The 18,184-nt window shown below is 37.4% G+C and overlaps 2 protein-coding genes across 3 annotated transcripts in view; one reads left to right on the top strand and one right to left on the bottom strand.

Moving 5' to 3' along the window:
• Positions 1-18,184, top strand: part of LOC306851657 (neurobeachin-like) — a gene marked incomplete at its 5' end in the record, with an annotated part of 296,026 nt that overhangs the window by 188,916 nt on the left and 88,926 nt on the right. The window contains 3 exons of one of the 2 annotated variants that reach the window (XM_079388063.1): positions 7,307-7,453; positions 8,014-8,046; positions 11,746-11,882. In XM_079388063.1, coding sequence (XP_079244189.1) covers positions 7,307-7,453; positions 8,014-8,046; positions 11,746-11,882 — 317 coding nt within the window. The remainder of the gene's footprint in view (positions 1-7,306; positions 7,454-8,013; positions 8,047-11,745; positions 11,883-18,184) is intronic. The other variant, XM_079388064.1, reaches the window with a different exon arrangement.
• LOC306851658 (putative nucleotidyltransferase MAB21L1) lies at positions 11,984-15,004 on the bottom strand. Its single transcript, XM_079388065.1, has one exon. The coding sequence runs from the start codon at positions 14,649-14,651 to the stop codon at positions 13,572-13,574; it is 1,080 nt and encodes a 359-aa protein (XP_079244191.1). The 5' UTR covers positions 14,652-15,004; the 3' UTR covers positions 11,984-13,571.

Below are 18,184 nucleotides of genomic sequence, written 5' to 3'. Positions count from 1 at the left end.
TGGAATAATGCATAAGATTGTCATGTGAAAGGGATTGCCTGTAGTCAGATGTTGCCCCCACAATGCCATAGAGAGAGACCGAGAGAGAGGGAGAGCAAAGAAAGACTTCTCTAGATGGGTTTTATAGAAACGGAGGGACTGTTTACATAAACCAGCAGAACAGTGCTAAGCTTTTAAGATAAATACAAGCTTATAAATGTAATGGACTTTAATAAATTAAAATAAAAAAATAATGCAGTATATGTTTAATAAATAAAATAAAATATATTTTTATATTTTATGTAATAATGTCCTTTTTTTTATTATTCAGTCCATTGTATTTAAAAGCACTCTTTTTTTCACTAGAATGAAAGTCCTAATATGTAACTCTGCACATATGTACATTGCATAAGGTATATAAATCAGTAACTCTGTGCTTTGCTGAACTGGCAGTAGTGGAGGTTTACAGCTGCTTTTGTGACTGGCGGTCGAGGTACGTGGAGTTAACGTAGATGTTTTGAAAGAATTAACTGTTAAGGGTGCATATAAGTATCCATTATTTTTGCCAGAAACCAAAGAGATTGAAAAATGACCACTCTCAAATGTCAGAACACTGGCGGTTAATAGCAGTCACTGCATATAGGGCTCGTTTTTATTCACAATGACATATTTTCATAGAGCTTGTCTGCATTAGAACGTACGCGTGTTTAAGTAATATTTCAAATTTCTTCTTGTGCGAAATGACATGGGTGGACATGAAATATGCCTCAGGTTCATTGGAAAAATGTTCTAACTGCCCTAGGAACAACATCATTATATTTGATTCATAGTAATTTAATGTATTTTCTGTGGCTGTAATACAATCTTCAATCACTGAAAATAGAGGAATGGCCTGAATTTAATGGGACCTCAAACGGCTGACTATGTTGAATAAGCATTTGATAAACCGTACTGCTCTGTGCCTCATTCCCAGGTACCTTTGCATATGTTTGTGGGAAACTTTGCTTTAAAACGGCTCAGTTAGTCTATTAGCCATGCTGACAAAATAGTGAGCGTGTTACATGCGGGTCTCAGGATTTGTTACTGTACCTTCCCCCTTATTCACGAGTGGCCGAGTATATTGTTAGCTGATTGGAATTGGGCAAGCATGAAATGGAAGTCAGGTTAATATTGATCCTGCTCTTTAACAGCCTGTTCTACCTCCGAGTGTCCTTGCAGTCTCATTTTCAGGTGAGCAGCTCTGCCCTGACCCAATGAACCCCTCTGGACAGAGATCTTTATAGCTTGTTATAAGAGAAAGAGTGAAAGAGCAAGAAGAAAGGTGGAAGTAAGAGAGGTGTGATAATTCAATATAAGTTCAATAGAGGTAAATCAACAAACAATGTTGATTACCACAAAAAATAATGCTGACTTGTCCCTCTGTTTGCATTAAGAAAAGCAGAAATGTGAGAAGCTTACAATGGCTGTACTTGGGGCCAAGACGTAAACGATAAAATACTCACTATTTACATTGTATAACCACAAGGCATAAACAGTGTGCATGTTAACGTGATTTTAGAGTGAAAATAAATTGCTTGCTAACCTGTTCAGTTTTTATTGTCATGACAACACCTAAAACTATGAAATAACTGTAAAAAAAGACAACTGAAAATAAATAAGTGCTTTTAAAACATTCCCCATTCACTTCCATTGTAAGTGCCTGACCATAACATCCCCACAGGTTCTTAAAATGCCTTGCATTCAAATGTAAGGTCATAAAAAGTCTTAAATATCCTATATGGCATAACAAAAGTCATAATATTTTAAAAGGTAATTTTAAAAGGTCTTAAATGTTGGGACGGAAAAACAGGAACTATGATAAAACCTAATGTTATCATTAAACTCAATAAATGTAAGTGCTGCAAGTTCAAAGTCAAAATGCAGCGCTGTTCAATTCATCATTAACCAGTGAATTGATGAGTTTTGGTATACTTATGTCAAGAGTTGGGGAAAGTTACTTTTAAAAGTAATGGATTACAATATTGTGTTACGTCATAAAAAAGCAACTAATTACGTTACTTAGTTTTATGAAAAGTAATGCATGACAGAAAAGGTGTCAGTCAATAAATGGGGAAAAAAGTAACTATTTTCTTGTAAATTTAGAAGTAATGTGTTACTTTACTAGTTACTTTAAAGAAGTAATCTGTGAGTTCAAAGGCAAAATGCAGCGCTATTGCAGGATTTATTGTCTCAGCAAAGTTTCCTTTAATTAGCATGTGAAAGTCTAATCAAATTAGCCTAAATAGTTAAACGCACAGGCGTTCTAATTCTAAATCTGCAGAGCTGTCTGTGAAATTCTGTGCATATAGATTCCATGTGGGCCTTGTAATCAGCCATATTGGGTCTGTATGTGTGATACCAAATGCTTCTCACATGAGTAAAACCATAAAAAAAACTTTGCATGGTTCTCCGGTTTCGCTTTACGAAGTTGGGTTCCTTTTTCCAAAGCTGACTGCAGAATTCCTGTCGTTTGATCTGAGCGCAGCAAGCCCACTTTGCCACTTTGTTTGTGTGCGAATGCACTTATGGCACATGTGCAACATTTTGTTTGAGTTATTATATATCAGTCAACTGCAGAGACATACATCTACACATCCCACAATCCCTTTTTCCGTCTTAGTACATTGTGTATTTTTACAAAAGGCATTTCATCTGTCAATCTCAGAATGGAAAGATACATCAGATGCAATTACTGCTTAAATGGAATATTGTGTCATTGTCTATATATATATATATAATTTTTTTCCCCTAAATTTTTGGCTCTTTCATTTAAGGCTATAAGTGCGCATGACTCAAGTGGGGCAATAAAAGTGCAAGGCAAATACTCTCTAGAGCTCCAACCATAAATTAAACATGGACTCTGAGCAACAATAACTGACTAAATGAAGGCCTGTTTGAAGCCTGAAAAAGCTTGAACAGTAAAACTACCGAGCACTTAAATATTTCCACCTTGGGAGCTGCTCTCACAAACTGTAAAATTCCTTTTGCCACAAGCTATGCACAGTTTTTCATTTGATGTGACTTTTGAAAGAAAAGGCCAAGTAAAGAGATCAGTGTGTTGAAGAAGTCACATAGTGATGGAATGACAGAATTGAATTGCAAACTAGAGCCTTTTTTCCTTCCTTTTTCGAAGCCTTCAAAACCCAGAGTTACTCATCAAGTAACAGTTTTGCGCCGCTGAAGGAGCTATTTTGAGCCCACTTCAAATATTTGGTTTTCATCATATTGTGCTAGTCATTGGATATAAGTTTAGAGCTACATCTACTTCAGCACATTTTGATTTGTTTGTTATTCTACATGTATGTCAGTCAGTCAATGACAGCTTCCCGTCCCCCAGCTGTATGGATCAGATACAAGCTTTTAGCGAAGAACATCATTCAAGTCCCACCACGACTGGCAGACCAGCCATCACCTGGTCTTTCTCAGCCCTGCTGCGTCATGCCAAATTTGTGCCCTGGGTAACATAAACCCTCTGATGGCAGAGCGGGTAAGCCGTGCTGGGCTTGAATAGCCTCAATGTTGGCCGTGATGGCTCACAGGAGTCCAGTGAGCGAGCTTCGGGGGTGCCAATAAACGAGGTGGTTGACAATACAAGCGAGGGGTTCTTTCGAGTCTGAGTTGTAGCGATCTCGAGTTCCCATCAAGTCTCATTCCTAAGACTGACAAATGATCATCTGTGTTACTAGATATCTCATATATGTGGCCATGTAGGCTTTCTATCAAAGGCTTGCCATTTAAGAGAAAAAACAGGCTTCTACAAGCTTCTGTAGCCGTGTCATTGCTCAAAATAGGAACATGCATCACTGTGTTCCAGAAGCTGGTGAGCTTTTGTAGGCAAGATTCATAGCGCTCCTGATGTGAAGGATGTTCCAAAAGGTAGAAACATAATTATAGCCAAGTTCCTAACTTAACTTTATGTGGCGGCACTGCATTTGTATTTTTTGATGGTAGAATCCATTACAGTGTGTTTGGTAGAAAAAAGGTATCCAAGATATGCAGAATAAACGAAAATATGCAGTAATTCATTCAATATAAAATCAGACTATTTTACTCAATATCATTATGTGCTGCATGTTTATAATAGTTAGAGTAACACAGGGAAAGATTTAAAGGAATAGTTCACCCAAAAATGAAAATTTGCTGCAATTTTACTCCCAGAGCCAGTTTGTTTCTTCATCGGAACAGATTTGGAGAAATTAAGCATTACATCACCAGCCCTGCAGTGAATGGGTGCCATAAGAATGAGAGTCCAAACAGCTGATAAAAACATCACAAAATTCAACAACATGACTGCATGTTTGTATTAAACAAATCCAGCAAAAAGAGATTTTCATCTTCCAATTTTTTCCCCAGCTAAAATACGAGTCCTCTATCCATAATATTGATTTCTCTAATAACGAAGTCATCTAATCTGAATCAGGAGAGAAATATGCACAGATCGTACAACAGTCCGAAACATTTAAACAAATGTGCCGGTGGATTTTGATGTGAAAGGAAAACACGGGATGGAGTTTTTCACTGAGGCAGCGTTATTATGCATTGTGGACCTGTATTTTGGCCAGAAACGATGGTTTAACGTTAAAATGCATAAATGATGTTTTTTATATACAAAGGCACAGCTTTTTACTTCACAAGATGTGTTTTAATGAGTCCATTATATTTTTATCAGCTGCTTGGACTCTCATTCTGACGGCACCCATTCACTTCAGAAGATCCCTTGGTGATATAATGCTAAATTTCTCAAAATTTTCAAAAAAAATTTTGACATCCTGAATGATGAGTACTGTTTCAGAAAATGTTTATTTTGTGACCATATACATGGACAACATTAAAAAATGCATTTTGATCTATGTTTTGAATGAATGAAAATTAATTGTGAACACACATAGCCCGGTGGCACAGATGGGTGGCCGTAATGGCAAAGAGCACACATTGATTAATGTTATTCTTTGATATGATGCATTATCCAGTGGTTTAATTAACATTCAACCTGTTTTCCACCAGAATGTTCATTTTTAGTGATATAAAATTGATTTGGTGTGAACATGGAATGATATATTAGCATCAATGATGTTTGTAGCTCTTACTAGGGGCTACCAGAACTAGAAACGTCTATAAGTTAGCAACAAATACAGCAACTGACGATATGCAGTGACCAGGTCTGCTGGGACTTTATGTATGCACAGGTTTGTTTTCCTTCTTGTGGCCTTCTTGTGTAAAACATCCTAAAGCTAAATACTTTTTTTAAACTCACTTTTTCCCCCTCAAACTCTCCCCATTTGCTCAGGATCATTTTCTTGTCAAAATCCGCCTGGTTTATTTTGTCTGCATTGCACTGAAGTCCTAAGCTTTATCTTGCCAGTCAAGACTGGAGCTCAGCTCCATCAGCTCTCCCTGCTTTAATGCAGGCGTAATGACGGTTTACAGAATTACGGTCTTAAGTTTCCCTCCGTCTGCTTTGATCCATGACCGCTCGCTGGCTCTGTGCCTCTAAATGTTACACGCTCCCTATTTCCGAAATGCGGTCCCACTTCTTCCTTGGCTCTGATGAAAGCTCCTGAGATATGAGACAGAGCAGAGCTATGTTATTTTATTTTTTTCCCTCTCTCTCCTTCTCTTTTTCCTTCTTCGTCTGTGTAGTGGTGTTGACAACATTCGAACGTGACCGCTTTGAGACAAGGTACATGAACCCCACGGGAGTGTAGGGAACATTTTAAACGCTGCACTAAAAAGAAACGTCAAAAGAGTGTCAGACACTTTCTATTTCTGATAAGCGTTTCTTTTTCCCTTTTTGTTCTCCACAGAATCTCTTCTGATGTTCTGGTGTCTCGGGCAAATCTGACCTTATGCAAGACGAATCCAGTGTGCAGTGACGTGTGTCAGGCCTGACTGCCATTTTTCTCTTTAGTAATTAAAGCTGATGAATGATCTTTTTTGTTCGATAACAAAAAAGGTGGCTACAGACTTTTTTGCATCATTTTTCTTTTTCCCTCTGATAAGGCTGCGTGATGAGCTTTGGTGATATCAGCAGTCGCTTAATTGCGTTGTCGGTTCAATCTCGTTCCCGTCCGGATTTAGAGAGCGGATCGCATTATGCCTAATGAACTTCGAAATGTAGACGGGTCTACATGTACTTTATCATGTGTCTCTTTAAGGGAGAATTAAACTGTGTAGAGTCAAACGTTATAGTTTGCCTGTGGTTCCAATCAGGATTTTGAAATAAAAAGTGTTACAAAATTTGTTACACATAGCTGATTCTCATTCCAGAGAGAGTTTGTTCCTATAGCAAGGTCTGTAGTCCCAGAAATAAAGTGTTTAGGCCTGTTCACAATAAGGACGTTAACTGTAACGACAATGATAAAGATTTAGTTTTAAAAATCTGTCTAAATTTAAAAGAATAACAGATTCCTCACCACAGCTATAACCCAACAGAGAAACAATTTCTTTGGAATCACTTTCAGAAACTTTTTCTCATGAAACTCTAGATGGCACAGTTCTGATAGGTTCTAACTCGATCTGATATAATTACATAATTATTCACATGGCGCAGATGATTGGTTTCTTTTCATATCAGCAGCCAATGAGCTTACTGCTCAACATTCAAATACTTGGCTAGTGCTTGCTGTAGCAGTTGCTGTACGCTTCAGACAACCTCCACCTTCCCCAGCTCCACCTGTATAGTTCTGCTAAGGGGTGATGTCATGTATGCTATATATAGGGGTTATTTCATATATATGTTATATGTGCAACAGCAGTATTTTTTTACACGCTCACAGCAGCATGTATGTGGATGTATTTGGAGTAGCAAGTTTTGGCATTTGCTCCCGCAGCAGTGTAGCAGATCTATTCTGCCAAACGCATTAACATAGTCATGATGTACATTACCATGCTAAACTCTCTGAGAGTTGTCATGACAGGAATATATTTATTCTTAGTTATCTTCATCATTATATTTTTTTTTGTGAACGGGCCTTTAAAAATAAATAAATAAACCAAGTTACTACGTTGCTTGACCATAATCTGTTTATCTGTCGTGGCTTATTGATTTTCTGTGGACTCAAATCCTTCTAAGATTCATTTGAAGATACACAAAAATCTGGCCAAGAAATCACAACATAAAAATAATAATAATAAACCTACCATATATTTATAATATAATATGATAAACTGCACAGTATAATTTTTAATGTATGCATTTGTATATGTATTTTTAATGTGTTTGTATGCCTTGTGATTCTCAAATGTGCTTAAATACAAATAATGTCCATTTTTATCACCCTCTCTGCAGGCCCTGAGGAAGACGAGTTCCTGAGAGGGAGGAAGGGCTTCCGAGGCCAGCCGTTGGTCAGCCAGAGCCCTGAGACAGAGCTGATGCTGGAGGGGGACGATGACGCTGTCGGTCTGCTGCAGGAGAAAGAGGTGGACAACTTGGCTGGTGAGTCAACCTATACACAATACACAGTGCAATCTGCATGGTGACGGTTCTCCATTCAGCATGTATAAGTCATACACATGAGTTTCATGACACTTTCCTTCAGTTATCAGGTTTAAAGGTTCTATGTGCCACATGAGTTTGGATTAAACATATTTTTGAAATTATAAAGTCATATTCAAACATACCTGTAGGTTTACCTGCACAGAGAAGTCCTGCCAGAGGCTCTTGATCTGAAATGTCTGCATAGTTCCACATTTGGTAGCATTTATTTATTTATACATAGCTTAAGCGTGGCATTTTGTCAGAATGACAGAATTTGAAATAGAACAGATATATAAATATATCTTACCTGTCAATCTAGAGGCAGACCAGTGTAGTTAGTGTGGTTACTTTGTGTTAGGACTGTGTTTATGTTTTTCTGGCAGTGTGTAGGGTTAAGTATTGCTCTGGACAGTGTTACATTTTTGTTTCTGCTGAATGTTTATTTATTTATTTTTTTAAGTCTATGGTAAAACTAAATTTTAAATATGTATTTCTCTTCTTTCTTTTTTTTCTCACAGCAAGTTTCTGTCCCCGGGTTTTTATTTCCAGAGGCAGGTTTGGCTATTAACCCTTTAAGATTAACCCTTTCAAAACCACCATCATTACATTGAATCAAATTAATTCAATATAATTATTATAGAATTAAAGCAAATATGATCCAACAATCAGGAGGCAATCAAGATCAATATAGATGAGTTCATTATTTATAGTTACATACCTTTTCCAAAATTGAATCTGCTAATAATGATAGTCTGATGATTTTTCCTTTGCAACTAAAATTGTCTAATCACTATTTTATTATTATGTCTATTCACTTATTTTATTTTATAAGTAGGAATCTTTTTTTTTTTTTAATCACTTGGATTTCCATTATTCTAAGCAACTATAATAACAGAATTATTACTGACTGGTTGTGTCTCAGTGATAGCAGTGCTTTGTTAACGTTGTTAGATTTTTATCAGCTCTACGTTGGAAGATGTTATATATGATATATGTATTGTGAATGTGTAGCAGACATGTTATTAATAATACCCTGAATAATCAATGCCTCCACTCGCTTTGCAGACCTTCATTAGTCATTGAAGGTTAAAAATGAGTGGTGAGATATTTATGTCTCTGTAGAAAATCCAATGCCCTAATTTATCTATTTATTTTCTTTACTATCTGAAGTGTTGTATGCATGCATAGCTAATCATGTTATTAAAGCTCCCAGCACACAACCTATTTAAACTCATTCACAATTTATAAGCAGTTCTTCATGCCATTCTACTTTTTTGACTCAGATATAAATCAGGTTTGCCTCAATTACCTCTAATATGTTCCCACCAATGTTAGCCAATTCGCAAAGCAGGAATGCAGACTGGTGTGTTCCTGCTGTTCTTTTTCTACCATCTATGTTAAAAGTAATTTTACTGGAATGCAATCAATCATAAATTCTGGCACGGCTTATAAATTCCTGAAATGTTAAATGAGCACCATCAAAAGGATTAATATTAAGCATCAAATGCACTGATTTTGTATCCATCACTTAAAATGAAATGCTAAAATGCTTTAGAGTACTGATTATTTTAAAGGCAACTAGCCTGATAATCAGTGTAAACATTTAACTACGTGCCACTATTGGTTTGTGCAGTATTTGTGGATGAAAAGGCCCAAATTTGTTTCTTTCAGTAGACTATGTATATATGACTCACGACAAGTAGGCCTATTTTAGTGACAATCTTTTTTTTTCCTGCTCAGCATTTAGTTTCAAAAATGTGTGTTTGTGCTTGTATTGGGTGTATGTTTTATTACTCTGTTATCTGAGTTGTGTATCATCACCACAAGGAGAGCTGTGCCATCTGTGTCAGTATGCTGTGTGTGCACTGTTTCTATTTTGACAGCAGGCCTACATGCTAATGCTAGTGCTAATGAGCACAATGTAAACAACAGGCCAATCAACAACTGGCTTCTCACAGCCAATGGGAGGGGCTCAGTTCGCCTGCAGCCAATCCGAGTACAGGGTCTGTCATGAGTGTATTTACACCCACAGCTAAACATAGACAGAATAGGTGTGATGCAAAGAAATACTTTTTTTCTCTTTCATACCAAAAAATTTACATTTTAATTCAAACAAATGTGTGTGTGTGTGTGTGTGTGTGTTTACATATTAGCATGATATTACCACCATATTAACATTTTACCAGGAGGCTACACTTATATCTCCTTTACTGGCCTATTGATCTATTTCATATTTGTACCATCAAACAAAATAATTGTCTTATTTTCATATTCGTATGAAAGTGGCACACAGAGAGAGAAAACATCAGCATGCCTTTGTTTCACCAACACAAATTAATCAAATAGACTTTAAGGGAAAAATGACAAAGAACAGTCGTTATTATTATTATTACGAATTGCATTTTTATTTTGTTAGCCTGTTTATTATTTTTTGGGAATATCGTAGGCTATACTATAGTATAGTATAGTAGGCCTATAACTAATATTTATAATAAAAAAAAAATAGCTAAATATATGTGGTTCATACGGTTATAGCTTACACAATCGAGAAACGGTCACAGATGTGAAACCTGATCGCTCTGATTAAGTAATATGAACGTATTTTAGTTTGATCCCATTTTTTTAAAGGTCTCTTGAGACTTTAGCGCTAATCCTCTCTGCGCATTGGATTAATGCTGTATTGTCTGGATTCACAAGTGTCCCTCTAGGCTAGGCCATGTTACATTGCCTCTTTCTCTATTAAACGTGTTACGAGAGGGGCATGATTCGGATTAAAGGGTTCACTAGCTTTTCACAGGTGAAGCCATGTTGCCTTGTCAAATTATTTGCGATCGCACAAAATGTTTATTCGTTCAACATAACTTCTCATAAGTGAGATTTGATTTAAAAAATGGCGTAGGCCTATTTCCTCTGTTAACAACATAGTAGGCTATTTTTAATAATAGTTGTTGAGTTGGCGCCAGTAAAGGGGATAGGCTACTTGTGGTTTTATTCATCGGTTACTCAATTTTCATTCAGTCTACTCAAAAACATTTATTCATTTATTTCGCGTAAAATCTTGGTATCGTAGCTTTTCGTTTATTTTCAGGCTAGTAGTCTTCTATTTATTGTGCTGCTTTGTTGCTACACAAATAGTTTTTATCATAATATCTTAATATAGGCTACCTAATTGAAAACTGATCACGTTTGTAATATTTACTGGAAAGCGCAATGGCGTTATAGCTGGTACAAGAGGAGGCAGAGCGGCTTTGGTTTCTACGAGCGGTCGGGGAGAGCAGTGAAGGAGTGCTCTGGGAATTGAAACCCAAATCCACTTGTAATCTTGCAACAGTATCGGGCATAATTGGCCGAGGAGAGCAGATTAAGATTGATGAGACGTTAAAGTGGCTCTTTGGAGTTCAGGGGGATCGATAAATATCCCAATTTCAAGAGCCTCTCCTCACATCCAGGACGGACCCGTGGGCTGCTACAGGGGTGAACTAATAAAAGACAGAGGACTGGTCAAAGAAAAGAAAAATTACAGAGAGAGAGAGAGAGAGAGAGAGCGGGCGCGCACTTAGATCCTAGTCATCTGTCTCTAAATGTCTGTAAATATTTTAATAATGTTTGTAAGGTCAATTTTACAGGTTTCATATCATCAAAAGGGAATTTCAACGACTGATTTGATTAGGAAGCGCATAAATGCGTGTCACTCACATATGGTTTGTTTTGTAGCAAAAATAATGAAAGAAAGTGACTGTGAAGTTATTGCCGTTAGACCTCATAGAAATGCTTACCTAATAAAATAATTGAAGGGATTTTTGTCTTGATATAATTCCATATAGCCAATGCTTCAGTAACAATATTCGTTTTAACAATTTATTTCCTCATTTCATTTTCATGCGCATGTTTGCGTAAAACTCTGCATCATATTTACCTTTTGATTCGATAAGAGCAAAATATAACTAAAACATTTTACTAAACTAAATTATTTTTGGTGTAAATCGACATTATTTTGAAGAAACTATGTAAAATTGATTTCGCATGATCACAATCGTGTCCAAGTCTACAAAACTATATTCGAAAAGACACGCTTGAAAATATTACAAACACATTCTAAAGAAATGTCACAAATTGTTTAATGTATGTGAATGGTTGTGTATAAGTACATCAGCTGTTAACTTGCATTACGCATCGTTTGTTGGTCACTGCCTTGAGAGAGCCTACATTTGTTTCCCCTGTGAAAATAAAAATCTATTTCCTTGTTATAGGCCCTGTTGTTTTGAGCACCCCGGCCCAGCTTATTGCCCCGGTCACTGTAGCTCGTGGGACTCTCTCTATCACTACCACGGAAATCTATTTTGAAGTGGATGAAGATGACCCAGCCTTCAGACGCATCGATGCCAAAGTAGGTTGCATTTGTGTTATGTATTTGCAAGTGTGTGCGCGTGAAAATAGCAAGCAGAATCGCACTGGAATAAAATAAAATATCATAAAATGTTTAACAATCTTACAGCTTTATTAAAACCATCAATTATTTAATACGTTAAAAATAGCCTTTTTCTAAATCGAGGCCCATGCCTTGAATGCCCCGTGAGGCCAAACGCAAACACTATTCTTGATTTTGTTTTTAAAAGGCTTAGAATACATTTACAGGCTTTCCTGTAGCTCAAATAGTGGAGCATGGCGCTAGCAACGCCAAGGTCATAGGTTCGATTCCCAGGGAAAGCAAGAGCTGATAAAATGTAAAAACTGTAACTTGAATGCAATGTAAGTCGCTTTGGATAAAAGCGTCTGCTAAATGCATAAATGTAAATGTAGGCTAGTTTTTACTAGACCTGCATGCATGACCAAATATCAGTTATGACGATGATTTATGTACAAATATAGCCTATGTAAAATGAACCAAAACTTGTGCGTTTAAAACTCATAATCGCGTAAATCGGCAGTCCTCATTTTTGTCATGAATTAGGCATGGAAAACATTGAGTGAAGGAAATATAGTCTAAAAAGTTGTAAGTTAAAATGACATTATTGTAACATTTATAAACGAATGGGTGCATTTCTGATGTGTAGAACTGTCATGAGAGATTTTTATCACATTTCTGCAATGCATATCAGTTCATCTTTGTCCTGATTTCAACAGTCACCGTTCACAGGAAGAAATGTTCTTTCTTATTTTCTGTTTTGGTGTTTCCCCCGCTTTTTTTTATTTTGTAAGAACCAGGCTACATCGTGTCATTTTTATGCCGAAGATCCAGATGCTTAAAGATCCCCAAAAATCTTACACTGCAGTATTTATGCATCATGAATCATTATTTGGACACAAATATTAATTTGTTTTTATTAACTCTTTAAATAAACTCAGAGACAGATATAAAAAATCAAATCACAAAATGTTATATTCCAGTGTATTTCAAGTGCATTATTTTTTTTTTCATATATATATTCTCAATTTCAGCCTTTTATCATGTAAGCAAGGTACAAACAAAACGGTCGAATATACTTTAAATAAGAATTCAAGTATGAGTATGGAATGTTTAGGAACGTAACAAATAGTACAATCAAAATGTAAACTTTATAATTTTGCCATTGACAATAGATTAAATCGCTGATGCAGGTCTAAATGTTTTTTCTTCTTCTTTCTCTGTTCAGAAATAATCCAAGCGAATGTTAAAACAGGTGAAATTATACTTCTATTTACGTGTCACAGAACAACATTCACAACTGCAGACCACCGGATTCACAATCTACAAATGTGTCTATTTACAGTATAAAATGTACAAGTTGTATTCTGTCACGTAGCTTTGTTTGGGTAAAACGTGTCGCTCGTAAAAAGAAAAGAAACAGTAATACTGACAGGTAACCATTCATTTTGATTGTTGATACAATTTGCTCCCTCCTTAAGACAGTAATGTCACGTGAAGTATTTTTAAACGGAGCTCGCTAAAATATTTTTTACAACAAAAACAACGTGGGTTGGTTTCAACAGTGACCATTTTGTGGAAGAGTTCCTGATTAGCATCGTCTAGGCCTCAGAACTTTGATCAGGCAGACCTTCTATTCACAAACATGCCGTTTATTTTGTATTTTTTACCTCAGACTTTCTCCAGGCTTTTAGGGTTGGTTAGAATTTCTCTCGCCAGTCGCCAAGTCTGTTTGGCAGCATTTTCAAGGGCCGAGTGTGGCTTTCCTTGGAAAAGGTCTAGGTTTGGCAGGAAATAATGGGGGCATCTCCTACACTGCAAGCACGAAATGAGTTGCAATAAAATCCCGTTCAGTCGATCCCCGAGGCAGTTCTCGTCCCAGTCCGACTCGCGCGGGTGTTTTTCGCACTCGTAAGACACGAGAGTTTTCATGTGGTAGTTGTTGAGAGGCTGCCCGGGAAGTTCAAGGTGACGGTCGCGCAACGTCTTGAGCAGGGACAGACATTTCTTTCTGCACCCTCCCAGGAGCAGGCGGTTCTCCGCTTCGGTGAACTGCAACACCCAGGCGTCGCTCTCCGCCGAGCTCTGCTTCCCGTTCAACGAGTAACACTCCTTCGATAAGAGATTGAAACCCTCGGCTTTGACTTCTGCCACCCGGTTCGGACCAGGCCACGGGATGTGCGGCAGCGGCCAGTGGGCAGCGCTGCGCGGCCATATGCCGGTGCACTTGAACGCGGGGGTGATCTGAACCACGTATCTGTCTCTGATGCGCAATTTCACCTCGCTGGTGTCCGCGATCATTTTAACCACGTCCCTGTAGCTGCACTTATCCACCGCCTGCGCCACGAGCGTCTGGAACCTGGAGCGGATCTTGCGCGCGGACAGGTATCCCGAAGCCGTGATGAACTCGACCCAGAGGGACATGCTTCTCTTCCGCCCGTCGCTTAGCTTGAGCACGGCGCAGCCCGGCAGAGAGCCGTCGTCCACGAAGTTGAAGACCCCCATCTGGTTCAGATACAGGACCACCTCGAATTCTGTAGGGGAGATGACCTCAAGCCCCTCGAAGCGGTTATCCATTTCGTTTAAGGAGCTGATAAAGCGGGGCTCCTGGACCTCCACCTCCTTCAGGACATCTGAGACCACTTTGCACACCTCCCGGATGGTCTTGGAGATGGCCGCCTTCCGAGACTGGCATTTCTCGTTGTAGTATTTATTGAGATGATACACCAGCTTGGCCTGGGCGGCGATCATATTTGGACAGAGATCCGGGTTGTACACCGGAGTCTCGCAGTAACCCGAGGGATCCAACGCGGCAGTTTGCACAGGAGCCAATTTTAGAGAAGAAAGTGGACTATTTAGAGAAAAAAAAGGGATTAAGAAATAAAAAAAATTGCTTTTTTATTTGTGCGTGGAGCACATGCACAAAGTCGGGCAGTTAAATCATCGGCTTCTCTTTTCAATTGCGACCAAAAAAAGTCAAACCCCTTGCAAGTCAGCAATTAAAAGTCCATACGCACGGATCAGTAGTTCAGCAAACCTCTTGTATCCACTTGCGGTGTCTTTTCTCTGCTTGCAACAAGGGTTAGAAAGTGCAGGGTGCTCTTAAGTGTGTGTCCTAGCTGTGTTGGTGTGTTTAAGACTCCGAACTCACTCCTGTGAAATTATAAAGGGAGGGTTTGAGAGCAGCTCGTCCAATCACGGCTCGAATCGTCACTGCCTTCAGTTTATTGACGACAAATTAATCCTCCGCTTTTATACACAAGCAAATCTTCTGGTGGAAACACACCTACACTTTGGAGGGAGAAGATACAGGTTTATTCGCGATATATGCGGGGTTTTCCTGCTATTCTTATTAGATGCCTGTTATTATTTAATTTCTTTTTAACCGAAATAATGTCATTTCATACGTTTGAGAATAGAATATTTAGGATGTATATTTTGATATACATTTTTAAGAGTTGCATTTTCATTATCGTTCTGGATCTGTAGGCTATTACAATTTGGCGAAAATATTATTTTTTAAAATTTATTTCCTCTGTAGTTTGACATGCATAATGTTTTTCGTTAATTAGATTTTTCTTTTGGTGTTGTAGTAGTATTTCACGTGTTGTTATTTTCGATGTTTAAATGTCTTCATTTGATATTATATTGCTACATTGCGTTATATTTTTTAACAGTGCATGTTATTTAAAATTCGCTTTGAATATTATACTAATAGAGATATTGTTTTAATTATTTTGCGTTATAAATATGGTAATGGATATGGTAGGCTAAACATGATGCATCTCGGTACCGAACGCCGGAATCTTTTCTTTCATTTTACTTCAAGCATTAATCCGTGTTATTTATTTTCTTATAGGACGGCAAATTAAGCTTTCTGTTCATCTAGGTTAGTCGTGTCGACGTCTTACTAGCTTTGTATAGCATATAAAAATGATTAGGATACGTTTTTGTGAAGTTCATTGTTAAATGAAGATGAAGGCCTTTATAGTTTAAATAGCTAATGTGCGTTATAAGGCGTTTTCCCTAACATATGGAATTTTTTTTCGCATTTTGTGTCTAATTAGTTATTTTAATTTTTAATTATTTAAAAAAGTATTGTTTAAAGTTTAATTGTTTGCATAAAATGTAAGACATTCCAGAGTGCTGTAGCAAATGTAAAAGGAGAATCTTTTTAATTCGTCTTCCACGAACGTTTTCTTGAATGTTTTTAATTTAAATAAGTTCTTTATTTGTTCGATGGGAAGACAAATATTATCCTATAAATCCTAACTTCTTTTATTGTTTTAAATTAACTGCTAGATTTTTCTGTTCTTGTTCAGTGTCCAAATCAGTAGTCACGTTCGTTTTAATAGCCTACAACTTTGTGAAGTGTTTTTTTTTTTTTTTTTTTTTTTTAAATCTCATGCTTTTATAACGTGCCTGTATTTTCTTATTTTAACCTCTCATTCCAATTTTTATTTTTATTTTTTTGTTTCGGCGGATTAAACGTTCAAAAATTCCACTGTAAACGTCAGGAAATATTTGAACGATTTGAGATAGCTACTGCCTCAGATCACGATGTCTGGAAAAATCTTTGCGCGAAATGCAGAAACACATTTTTTTTGCGATATTATACATGAAATCAAACGAGAACACCTCGTGTTTACATGTTTCGAGCCCTTTCCATATCCTTCCCATCACACATCTCGGCGCTTATCTCACTCATTATGAGTAAAAAAAAAGTTTACATATTTTAATTAATATAGACTATGATATATATTTATATTCATGTTGTAGGTATATCTATACACGTCATAGAGCAGATTGTTATAGGTCACTGTACTGAGGCATCTCAGTCTGTTGGCTCCAGCCCTCACTGTAGACTGCTTGGCTCCTTCTGCCAGGATGATTTTGCCAACCATAATTAATAGAGCTCTGCTGTTTACAGGCAGAGATCACGCTTATCAGTTCGCCTCTGTCATGAAATGTAAGCAAGGTGAAAGCTGTTTGGGCCTTTGGCAGGGATAAGTAAACCAAACAGTGACAAAAGGCTTGGGAGATTTTTTTGAGGGGTGATTTGACAAAAGAATAGGAGAAAAATAATTTTATACTGACACTTTTGTTTCATTCAGCATTTGTTTGTGCTATCTGTTTAACCCTGCTTCCACCTTAACCACCTCTCTCTCTCTCTTTCTCTCATGCACATACACACACACACACACACACACATTACATGGCAGGCACCCAACCGTATAAGATCAGGCGGTCTCCCTCCCTTCACTGGTTCATGCTCTGATGTGTTCAGCTTTTGTATGTCTGAATCAGTTGCTTGTCTATTGTTTGCCAGTGTGTTACAGTAAATAGCAGTACACTGTTACAGTATCTGGCATAATTTCATCTCGTATTAGCTCCTGTTAATATTTTAACACTCTCACACTCAACGTTGGAAACTGACCTATTGCAAATGAAGAGTGTACTTTATGGAACGGAACTCAAGTCGGTGTTTATCAGTATTTCCATTTCAGAGTTTTATGATATTGTAATACATAATTGTCTAGGATCAGCTCCAGGAAGTTTATAAACACACTTTTATAAAATTAACGAGAGCTATTCAGTATTGGAAACTTTTATGCTGCATCTTAAATCATTTTAATATAAAACCATTCAATACTGTATACGTGACTCAAGTGTCCTGTAAAGTGTGACCGAGGCACTTCAAATCCCCCTTGACCTTGAACCCCCTCTCCTCTCACGCACTCTGTGTGTCTTTGTGACATAACACACTATCCACAGGCTTTGCTGTGATATATGAGAATGTGACAACAGTATGGCTGCTATTTCTGACCCAGCGAATAGGATGCCTGATTGTGTAAATCAATACAATGACTCCGGCTTCCGCCACTTTTTGGATGAGCATATGACCCAGGAAGCGTTTAGCTCGTTGAAGGCCTCTTTGTTCTGGAGTTTCCTTGCCAATGATCTCTTCATTTTTCTCTCTCCCTCCCGTCTCGTTCTGAAGAGCGATTGTCCTGTCAAAATGGTCAGGCGTGCTGATAAAGGCCCTTGTCAAACACGTTGTACCATGTTTAACTGTCACAGAATAGTATTGTTTTTAAACAAATTGATGATTAAATGAAGGTCTTACAGTTGCTACAGGTTTTTAGTCACCATCTTTCAATTGTTAATTTAGCAATTTGTTATAATGTAAAGATTATAAATGAAAAAATTATTTCAGTATTTTTAAAATGTAAATATATATTACATTTTGTTTGTATTATTTTACTTATTTTTTTAAATCATAT

The sequence above is a fragment of the Barbus barbus genome (assembly GCF_936440315.1).
Source record: "Barbus barbus genome assembly, chromosome: 31".
In the NCBI taxonomy this organism is placed as follows: domain Eukaryota; kingdom Metazoa; phylum Chordata; class Actinopteri; order Cypriniformes; family Cyprinidae; genus Barbus; species Barbus barbus.
This window is presented reverse-complemented; position numbering and strand designations above follow the sequence as displayed.

What these genes read in the sequence shown, in the direction of transcription:
- LOC306851658 (XM_079388065.1), bottom strand. Translation starts at nt 14,651, where the DNA reads ATGATCGCCGCCCAGGCCAAGCTGGTGTATCATCTCAATAAATACTAC.